Source organism: Anopheles bellator, chromosome 1 (genome assembly GCF_943735745.2).
Source record: "Anopheles bellator chromosome 1, idAnoBellAS_SP24_06.2, whole genome shotgun sequence".
NCBI classification, from domain to species: Eukaryota; Metazoa; Arthropoda; class Insecta; order Diptera; family Culicidae; genus Anopheles; species Anopheles bellator.
This window is the reverse complement of record NC_071285.1, coordinates 50,210,187-50,221,647: the sequence shown is the minus strand read 5'-3', so window position 1 is coordinate 50,221,647 and position 11,461 is coordinate 50,210,187. Positions and strand designations below refer to the sequence as shown.

Below are 11,461 nucleotides of genomic sequence, written 5' to 3'. Positions count from 1 at the left end.
TTCGGCTATAAAGCAGTGTGTCCTCGTTCAGTTTGCCAAGTAGGCGTGGTAGCTAATTTCTATGTTTCTGCTGTAGTTTTTACCGGGTAAACTTCGTTGGACGAAAATAACAATAATCCCCTACTTACTATATGACTAGCTTTTCCAGCAGTCCATGAAGAATGAAAATTTGAAATGACAGTTGAAACCGGTTGATTCGATTGCCCAACAACCCATTGGTTCCGTATACAATCAGTCATAGTATAAACAGAACCTTGCCCCGGCTCGTTTTGTAAATTTTGGGTCACATTTCGGATCCGGCCGCTCCATTTCGGATGTAGGAACGTTCGATTACACGTTTGTGGCTTTGGGTTTAGGAAAGTAAAAGCAAAAAAAAATCCCGCTACGCATAATCGAACCGTTTTTGTATGGTTTTTGTTCTTAATAATGTATTTTCTTGTTATTCATAATAAGTTAATTGTATTTCTATACCATTTTTCATTACTTTTATTTATCCATCATTCACTTTCTTAGATACTATATTTTGTTTATTTCTCGATTCAGCGCACTTTTACTGTCGTTTTGTTTGTTTTCCGTTTTTTTGTTGTTTTTTTTACTTCTCCTACGTTTCACGTCTTCCGATCAGTGTGGCCGATAATTTTGTTTCTTTTCTCCGCACCGCATCGTCACTCATCTTTATTTGCCGGCGGCGGTCGCAGTGCAATAGATTCGATATCTCAAAATGTGTAAAAATGGTGATTTACTTCTCCCTTATCTCTTAACTTCTTTGTATTTTCCCTTGCCTAATCGAACGGGGCTTTCTCCCCACCGTTGTTATGCTTAGATGTTATTGAACATTTCTTACTTGTTTTCATGTATTTTATGTTTGTTTCTCTAGTTGACATGCCGACATCTTTTTTCCTTAGATTTGTGTGTGCTTGTTTTGTCGGTTTTCTTTTATGCTGGTTCTGGTTGTGAGTTTCCTTCCTGTTTCTGTTATCTATATCTTCAATGCTTTGTCGCATTTCGTCGGTCCTTTCGGGCCGACGATCCGTCCTAGAGATACATTATTGGTCAAAGCGATGTTTGTGAGTTGATGGGCTCGTGCTTGAGGATATTGTCCCTTTCCCAGATGACAGCAGATGATCTCCACGGTACATCTGATCTCCATGTGCATGCGTTGTCGAACCGAAAGAAATGTATCCATTCTCAAAAGATCCCAGAACTACGATTCAACAATGAATGTGACACGGAAAAAAACAACGAACGTCTACAAACTGTTGACGTGGGACTAACAATCGCATAAATTATGTGAATTAGTCGTAAGTGTCGAAAAACCAGCAGCAGTTCAGCTTTAAGTAATCTCTATATTTAACGAACACAGGCGTACGTACATGATAAACCACTAGTGGCAACGCCATCTTGCAGTAGCCCTACACGCTGCACGACAGTACTAAGGACATTTGCACACACAATGGGTTCGCTTTTATTCGGCACTCGTTCGTACTATGAAGCCTTCCTAAACAACTATAGTGATCCGCTCGTAGTGTATGCTTTTATGTGGGTCAGTGTGTCTGTTTTTCCTACCGTTATTCGAACACTGCAGTTCTTCGTAGTTCGCGTTCGAATGATTGTAACATAAATTGTACAAATAGCGTCGTCATCCATACATTACACTCGCCAGCCCGATAACGTCCTAAGAATTACGTTAGAATTAAATTTACGTTAATGTATCGCTTCTTTCCTTGCTTGTTCGCGTCCCGACGGCATACGTCTTTCCGATAGCTTAACTTTGTTTGTATTTCTATATTGTATGCGTTGTTAGTGTTTTGACCTACGGCTAGCACGTGCTATTTATTTGCGCAACTCATGGCCAGTTCACTGTACCCCTCTTGTATCGCTCTCTCTCTCTCTCTTCGTTCGCTTCGTTCTGTATGTTTATTTGATTTTGTCCTCACGCATCTTACGGTGCTGTCTGCTGAATAATTCTTTCATTTTTTGTTTTTGCTCTTGGAAGAAGCAAGGAGCTTCAACATTCGTGACTTAGCGATAGAAAGTATGTTTCTTACGTTTTTCGCTGCCACACCGCTCCACCCTGTTATTGAAGGTCTGTTTCGACCTGTTCCTTGCCCTTTTTCGCAGATTTTGTGAACATCTTAAAAACCATAAAAATGGATTCTGATTCCGGATATCACCCAGATTTGGGGCGTTGGCTGTGTATTTTGTTTCATTTCTCCATTGCTCGATATGATGTCAGTGAAGTTGAATTTGGGCAGTAGAAAAAGTAGTAGGGCGGTACGCGGAATGGAGGAAGAAAGCGGACCTAGGCTCGAAAAACCAACATCCCCCCCACTGCCTGGATCCCAGCGGATTGTGGTGCGCGACAAACAAAGAAATACTGTGATCCAGAGGGAGATAGGGAATGGAAAAACAATTGGGCAGTGCGTTCCTGTGTTCACTAGCAATTCCGGTTGCCTTATGCCGGTGATCGGTTAATTTGAGTATGACACACTTGTTTTTCGCTTTACGGTTACGATCAGTGTGTGGTGGAACGGAAAACGAGATGCCGCAAGAGGACCAAGAATGATCGCGCCGGACGGTGCATACTAAAAACTAATCTCTCCGGTAACTACTCGAAGCAGTCACCATCCCAGGTAGCCAAGCTAGGCGAATCAGTTACCACAGAGACCAGCATAAGCCCCTAGATGCACCTCCGGCGAGACTGCAGTCCGCAGCTTTCTGCGAAGCCTTTCGTCTTTGGGAAGGTTTTTCATGCTCATGGTATATCGGCTACAACTAGGCAGGGATCACAACTCGAAAGGGTTCTGCCCGAAAGGCTGCGGGGTTTGCGATATTCTCAACCACCGGTCCCGGTTAACCTTGCGATCTCGTTCTGTTTCCGTTCTGACCAACAAGAAAATACACAAAAGGCGACGAAATCATTACTACCTTAAGCCTACACGTTGCCTAACGTTGTTTTGATATTCTCCTTCCTCCGATCGACCAGTAACACCGACTGAACGAATGGAAAACGGATAAAAGGTAAATAATGTCTCCTTGCTCGCGAATAACAGGCGCGACCATACACAGTACTCCTGTACAAGGATGTGCGTTTCGACGTCTAATGGAGTCGCCCAGTATCTTGTGCGCTTTTGTTCACCAAACCATTGCTGCCCAATTGGTTCGCTAGTTCCATTAGTCCTCTGCACACGCCAATAAGCGCATTGCTGCTGTGCGTTTTTACTGTTTCTTACTATGTGCGTTTTCGTGTTCACTTGCCGTTTCTGCTACTCACGTAGGTAGGGAGGTGTTTTGCGCAATGCTTATTAGTTCTTGGGACCATTTTTCACGCTTTAAACTTCTGGTTAATTTAATTTCTTTTACTATACCTCTGTTTTACTGCGGTTTATTGATTAATTATTAATGCTTGCTGTTCATGTCCTCTATGTATGTAGCTACACACTTGAGTGTGAGTTTACTCTTCCATTTTCCAGGGAACTTTCGCCTCGTGGACGTTACGAACGGGTTTACTATTTGTGTTTTACAACTATTATTCCGAGCAATACATTGCTTTGTTTTAGTCGGACTATGTGAAATTAGGCAGTGTGTAGCGTTTTTTTCTTAAATTTGGGAAAGTGTTTGGCAGGATGCCAAGAGCCCCCACGGTCTAGTGTTTTATTGTGCGTTCGCATGAATGCTGGTCTGATGCCGTGTACGAGTGTGAAGGAAAGGTTGAAGTGTTTTTGATTTCAGTTTTACATTCTATGTGTATGTAGAGTTGTTGTTTATGATGACGATCCTTGTGTCATCCCACTGTGTCCCACTCGGAACGCTCAACTTGCTATCCGAAAGCGAAGGAAGTAGCACTGCTGGCGTAGCGCTATGTTTTTGATTCAACTTCAACATCGGAAAACGCAAAACAATGCTCAACGTAGACTCGATACTATGCAGTCATTTTCACATGTGCGGGTTCTAAAGTAGACGGCAATAGGCAATACGGTTTGCGTATGAAGCGTCGTATATTAGTCGCCGGACTAACACGGGCTGTCAGCCAGAGAGTCTTCGCGTCGGCTACAGAAATGTTGAGGGAGACGCACGTAAAAATGAATACAACTTCCACCTGTACCTTTCGAATGGAGTAATTTCCTTGCGATTGAATAAACAAGCACGGTTTCTTGTTCCCGTTGCCACAATTACTATGGCAGGCACCGCGCCCTGCATGATGATCGAGGCGGAGACTCAGGACAGCAGATCGAATGAGCTGGCCACTGACCGAACATTCGTTAGTAGTCCTTTCGTCCCCAACCTTTCTTGTATCCCATTCTGACACTCTTATCGATTGAAAATGAGCCCCTATATTTTCAAGCGATACGAACGCCGTGAGCATACCGCCTTCGAACCATCTGTGCTTGTCGTCTCCCGTACGCCAAGGAATGTTACTGCATTCTTGGCCAAACCAAAAACCCAGCCCGCGTATGTCCTCTGTGCGTTTGACAACTGAGCCCAATGCCAAACGGCCAGACTCATGGACGTGCTGGGTTTCTGGCCAAAAACTGTCCCGTTCCATCCATTATCCACCACCTGCCGCTATGACTATGAGAGAGAGAGAGAGATTGGAAATGGCGATCGCGATCGATGGACCGAAGACACGATCGTTTCCTAATATACAATTGCTCCATATCGGGTTGTATGAAAGCGCGTTCACAGCCAAAAGGAAAACCAAAATAACCAACTGAACCGACTGAAATCCGTGCGCAAACCGGCGTAACACACTGTTCCACAAGTCCCACAGCGATCGACGAAAGAGTAAAGCGGGGAAAGTATTGCGATTAAACACAAGATCACTCAGCAGGAAGAGAGGTCCACTCTGGGTAAGACGAATACCCGATGAGGACATGGTTCGCTAGCGACTATAGCAAGTGCGTGAATGGCATGAACGTGGACCTCAAGAATGGCGGCGCTGTTTCATAATAACTTGGTTCGTTCGTTTTAGTTGTGCTTTCCTTCTTTCTATTACTACCTCCTGATTGGTTTCACCGTGTGCACAGCATCGATATATTAGTGTTGCTTGCGTTTGGATCATTGTTGTTTTGTTGGGATTTGGAATTATGTTTTTGTTTTGCTCTCTTTTCGACGGTCATCCCCGAGAATGTGTGTCTGTATGTGTGTATATAGTGTTGTGGATTGTTTTGTATCTACTTACACGGTCTACATTATTACGATTAGTTGTAGGAAAAAAGTAGATAAAATACAGTCTGCCACCTCACGCATGGTCCGTGTCCAATTGTCTGTGTATGTTTCTGTCACCGGAAAGGGAGATACGATGTGGTTTGGAATCAAAATGATTGGGCAAAAAGCTCGGACACAACACAAGTTAGGGTCCCACTCAAGTTGAACTTGAAAATGGATGCTTTTCGTGCCAGCAGCAGTGAACCCCCGTCCGAGTCCGAACAGAGTTCAACACGTGGAGTTTCAACATGGATCCAGGTTCCACAGTGGAACATGGATGGAAGTAGAAATGTACCAAATTAAGTAGTGTATTACAGGTAAAAGTATAAAGAAACCACCAGGAGGTGGAACATGGGGACAACTAGTTATCTACATCGAGGTAGCACGATCACTGCATCCGAAACGGTCGACAAGTACAGACAGCAAATAGGACTGATTGCTTCATAGCTTGTATAACGATAATAAACTATCTAACGTAATATATAAATACCAGTAAATAAATAAGTCAATAAATAAAAATGCATCACACCCGCTGACACTCCGTTATGTAACCGTTCTGGTGCCACGTGGAATCGAAACGGTGTTCCTTGGAAATGGATAGTAGCTGGCAAATTACTTGAACTAATAGCACTTCGTTCACTAAATGTACTCCAAGCAATGGTAAACCATATGCGGAAGCGGAAGCAGTGATAGTAAAACGAAAATTTCCCATCAGCCAAAAGACATTGTGGTGTGGAAAATCTGTTTGTGAGTGTTTGCCTGTTGATGCGTTTGTAATGTTTGTGATGTATTTGTTTGGTTTTGCTTACATTACTTGATATTCAAACGGTAGCGATGCCTGAACTTAAACGTGAGAAAACATTTCTCACAAAATGGCGACGATTGTAGAAAAATTGGTTCAAAACAAAACCAAACCGAAAATTGGTCTTCGTTTAACTTCTATTGTTTTCCTGTTTTGTGCTTCAACCGAACTGTCTATGTGGGACGTTTCCGCACACTGTGCCATCAGTTTCTATTGCGCGTAGTACTTGGAACAATGTTTGGGTTCGCAATGCAATTGGTTCCCGTTGAGCGACACATTTCGGCCAGCCGTTTATACACATTTCGTAGTACTTTTGTAGTACTTTAGCCCATACAGTACGTGAAATAATTTCGTTACGCAAAGTTAACAAGCACGACAGCGGGCACTTGTCTGCATGTGTTTGTGGGCTAGTGTATGAGTGAAACAATATTATTTCGGAAGCACTGTTTCGGCTTCGGCGGAACCAGTGGCCGATTCCGGAAGTCCGGACGGCACCAGCCGCAGTTGCCTGCTTACTACGGCAGTACACACAACAGACTCACAAACACATACATTTGCGGGAACGAAATTGTTTCGCGTTCGCGTATCGAACCAACGTGTTCTTGCGAATGCGGAGTTGTTAGTGAGCAACGGCACCAGGAGTCCCTCGTGCTTGGTTTGGTTTGAACAGAAGGTGAACAAAACTGAACCTTGGGTTCGTTCCGGTTTGCAATTTGTTTGTTTCCCTAGCGGAGCTGTGGCTCCTACGTCTGGACAGCCATGGTTTGCGGGGTCTGGTCGATTGGTTCCTCGGCCGGCTCAAAACAGCGGTCACTAATTCTCGAAACCTCAAACTTTACTCTCGGCTTGACCACTTCCCGCCCTGTTCCCTTCTCGTTTCTTTTGGTTGGTGCATTGCGACGCGCTATTGTTGGTTGGGTGCGCAAGGCGCTAGTAAGTTTGGGTTTCTTTCCCGCATCGGACGCATTTAGTTCCAAACGCGCAGGAAGGAGTCCCAGGAGCCGGTCGCCACGGCCATACCGTTCTCCGTGACGCCTAAGCAGGACACCCGGTTGTCGTGCCCGGCCAAGATGCCGGCCCGTTCCGCCTTCAGCGTGTCCCAGACGTTGCAGTTGAAGTCATCGTAGCCGGCCAGCAACAGGCGGCCCGACTTGGAGAACGCGACCGACGTGATGCCGCAGATGATGTTGTCGTGCGAGTACATCGCCAGCTCCTGGTCGGCCCGGATGTCGAACAGCCGGCAGGTGGCGTCGTCGGAACCGGTCGCGAAGGCGTGCCCGTTCGGGAAGAAGGTGACTGCGTTGATGTCGCTCTCGTGGCCCGGGAATGTCTGCTTGCACTGGCCCTCGCGGATGTCCCACAGCTTCGCCGAGGCGTCACACGCGCCGGAAACGAACACCCGGCACTGGGGCGACAGCGAGAGCGCCATCACGTCGCCGGTGTGCCCCAGGAACGAGGTGCACTGCTGGCCCGTCTCGATGTCCCACAACCCGCACGACATGTCGCCCGAGCTGGTCACGATCTGGTTGTCGTCCAGGAACCGACAGCACGAGAGGTAGCCGGTGTGGCCGGGCAACTCACGGGACACGCGCACGTTGCCCTCGCGCGTCTTCAGGTTGTAGATCGAGCAGATGTTGTCCAGACCGCCGCACGCCACAAAGTTACCGGACGGGGCGTACGCGCACGTCATCACCCAGGACGAGCGCAGCGGGATGGCGTGCACCTTGTTGGTGGTATGCGAGTCCCACACGATCAGCTTGCCGTCCTGCGAGGCCGACACCAGGTTCCGGGAGTCGCTGCCCCAGTGCATCGCGTAGATCTTTGCTAGATGGCCCCGCAGGGTGCGCCTCGTGCGCATCTGTATCCGCCCGATCGGCTCGAGATTGTTCGTCGCCTGCACCAGCGACGTATCGCAGGCCACCTTCCGCGCATCGCGGATCGCGTTCTTCAGCGTTTCCGCCTCCTGCCGCAGCGCCTCCAGTTCGTTCATCTTGTGTTTCTATTGCCTCCCACCGGACCAAAAACTGTTGCCTACACGGAGTCCTGTCCGCACGGACTTAGCACCGCAAGTGTTTCTCCGCCGGAAGAGACTACTATCGCAACCGTTACACCACTTCCTCTTCGTTCCTAGTTGACTGCTTGACTCTCCTGTTTGTGCATCAGTTGTTGACGCGTCCGCTGCTCAATTTTCTCTACTTCCGCTGCCGAATTCAATTTTCTCTACTTCCGCTAGGTTGATGAACACGTATATGTATATTTGTGCGTATGTCTATGCGTGTGTGCCTTTGTCGATGCTCGATCAACCGATGCCGTAAGCGTTAATTAAATCCGAATCCGTGTCGCGAAGGGTTTGCTTTGCCCCAATCAAAGGGTTACCATCACCGTCGACGACTGCCGCGGGGTTAGTGTGTCGATCATTAAGCCGCACAGCAGCTGCTATTTGATGGGCGAGAAGATCCGGCTGCAGATCGACTGTCTATCTGTCTACGGTCTGCTGGTGAACACGATGCCACCCGAGGATGACGGTGGCAATTTTACCGTAACCGGATACTCTAGTGGTACGCTACTGTCCGGCGCGTTACTGGTGCGAGAAAGAAAGGAAGGAGCGATGGTAAGTTTTCGTATGAGAGTTCGCCAAACCCAAATCCTTTTCCCTGACCCGCGTGTGTGTTGGGTGGATAATTGGTAATGAAAGAATTAATGTATAGAAAAGTTTGCACCGGCAGCCATTAAAACCTGTCTTCCTTAATGGGTTTTGTAAAAAAACGGGCCCTCTCTACGGCTCTGGGGCCGACCATTCCACCACACCCAGGCGAAGAGTGGTCTCGTGTCGTGCGTTTAGTATCAGTTTTTCATCGACCATCCGGACACTCACTAAACACGGGGCACTCATCACTCTCTCACGCCTGTTCTGCCTACTGACCGCTTACTAATAGTGACTAGCGCTTTGCGTCTGTCAGCAATGCAGACGGTTTCACACAAGGTTCACTGTTTGTGCTTAACCCGAGACATTGGCGAGAGATTGCACTGGGCCAAAGGTTTCATTCGGTTTCTCTAACACAGCATCATCGATCGAACGGATCGGACACTTGCACACTACGGCCGTCGGAAAACCTTTCGTATACTGTCACCGCGACACTCAGGATTCGGTGCTCAACTGGAAAGCGGATCTCGCCCCACTGAAGCGAAGGCAGGCGCACAGGTGTGCGCCCATAATTATGTGCATCACCGTTGGCCGAAGTCTGGCGGCACAAATGAGAGGCGCGGTCACGCGCTATCCGCCGTGCGATGCTCCACGGTCTCGGATGGGTGTGTGCGTACCCCCCCGGGGTGACGTGCACGCAAGACAGGAGCATGAAAATTCAGGATTCCTAAGCTGCCTACACGGTGCCTTTGAAAAGGATGAACATTTTCGCACAATTTGGCGCTTGTTGCTCGGCGATTGATTTCAACACTGCGAGTACCTAGCGAAACGATCATTTCGTCTTTCGTTCTATAGATAGGCCCACCGACACTTGTGCACGCACGGTCCGTATTGCACGTACGCACCGATACTGGAGGGCTTTGAGTTCGATTCCTCCTTACTGAGTTCACCCCATCATTCTGTGGGGTCGTTGCATTGATTAAGGAAAAGTGTGTTTTTCTTTTTTGTCCTACCACACGGAGCAAAATTAAACGCTTTTCTCGGACCCCCTTTTTCCGTGTACCGTGGCACTGTCCACACACACATACGGCCGGACACGGAACCGTGCGCACCCTCCACACAATTACGCACCCACCGGTGGGCATGCGTCCTGTCGTCTCGCTCACTCGCGCTCGCGTTCCGCGCTCGGTCCGAGAAATGGAAAATGAAGCTCCCAAACAAGAAAAGAAAAACGGAAACTGTGCGGTTTGAAAAAAGCAGCACTACGTCAGGACGAGCAGGACGCATCCAGGCGGGGACCCTGGAGAGGGAACGGAACAGAAAGGTGCGTTTCGGGCCACCATTTTTTTGCTTTTTTCCCTCTCTGTTGCTTTAACCCGAAGGGTGGCACTGACGAGGGCGTGTTGAGACGAGGCACGCAAAAAAACGCTTTTCGCAAAAAAGGATCAAAATTATGCGGCAACTTTCTGTTCTACTATTTCAGCCACCGTGAGTGTTCCGTGCCGGAGTACCATACTTTTCTCAGTCGGGGCTACATTATCGAACGCAGGGCCCCCACCGTTTTCCTTAAGGACCGTTTTGAAGAAAAACTTGAATCCGAATGAAAATCTTTCACCCCCTTTTCACCGACGGTGAGCGTAGAATGGAACGTGATGGACGGGGAACGTCGGGGAACGAAGGAAAATGGATTCACTGCGCTACCCTTACTTCGGCATAGGACCGTGCCCTATTGGCGAACACAACTGCCACTAGAGATGAACTGGGGGCTGAAATTTTTTTTTCACCACGACTGCCGACACATGCTGTACCGATAGATTGCTTCACAGGTCACGATCACGAGACTCACTGCATTACACGGTTTTGCATGCAGCTTTTCCACAACCGGAGACCGAGAAGGAACGCGACGAATTTGCTATCGGACACCGTGACGAAAGCCGAGACGTCGGGACGACATAGAGAATTTTCCCAAATTTCACGACGATGACACTTGGCACACTCTCAGGCTGCTCTCATTTTCCGGCGCTCAGTGGCTCTCTCTGGCGAGCGTTTTTCCGCTCTCACGCGAGCGCTCTCATTTGGCGCCTCGTGAGAATGGGAAAACTTGCTCCAGTGTTTTTCTCTTTTCCGAGAGCGCATCGGATCTGATTCCGAGAGGCAGCTCTCCAGCCGGATTGGCCGGTACCACCGATGGAATGCGACGGCACGATACTGCTCGCAAAGCCAGTGAGACATTTTCCTTCTCCCTGGCAGATGGAAAACTAATTTTCCGGGAGCGAGCGAAAGGTCGCTCTCGCGAGCATGGTCAAAGTAAATCGCATGCGCATAATCAAGTGCCATTTTCATTACCGCCCGGTGAAAAAGCGGAATGATGTTGCCAGCGAAAGTAAATCTTTTATTCCCGGCAAACGCAGAGGCTCCTGTTTTCGCTTAATTCGGCTATAAAGCAGTGTGTCCTCGTTCAGTTTGCCAAGTAGGCGTGGTAGCTAATTTCTATGTTTCTGCTGTAGTTTTTACCGGGTAAACTTCGTTGGACGAAAATAACAATAATCCCCTACTTACTATATGACTAGCTTTTCCAGCAGTCCATGAAGAATGAAAATTTGAAATGACAGTTGAAACCGGTTGATTCGATTGCCCAACAACCCATTGGTTCCGTATACAATCAGTCATAGTATAAACAGAACCTTGCCCCGGCTCGTTTTGTAAATTTTGGGTCACATTTCGGATCCGGCCGCTCCATTTCGGATGTAGGAACGTTCGATTACACGTTTGTGGCTTTGGGTTTAGGAAAGTAAAAGCAAAAAAAA

At 47.8% G+C, this 11,461-nt stretch overlaps 1 protein-coding gene across 1 annotated transcript; it reads right to left on the bottom strand.

Annotated features, from left to right (window-relative positions):
• Positions 1-6,766: 6,766 nt before the first annotated feature.
• Positions 6,767-10,577, bottom strand: LOC131205404 (guanine nucleotide-binding protein subunit beta-1). The gene is made up of 2 exons (XM_058197484.1): positions 10,362-10,577; positions 6,767-8,591 (listed from the first exon to the last, which is right to left on the bottom strand). Exon 2 carries the CDS (start codon positions 7,998-8,000, stop codon positions 6,978-6,980), a length of 1,023 nt encoding a protein of 340 aa, XP_058053467.1. The 5' UTR covers positions 8,001-8,591; positions 10,362-10,577; the 3' UTR covers positions 6,767-6,977.
• Between the last annotated feature and the right edge of the window lie 884 nt (positions 10,578-11,461).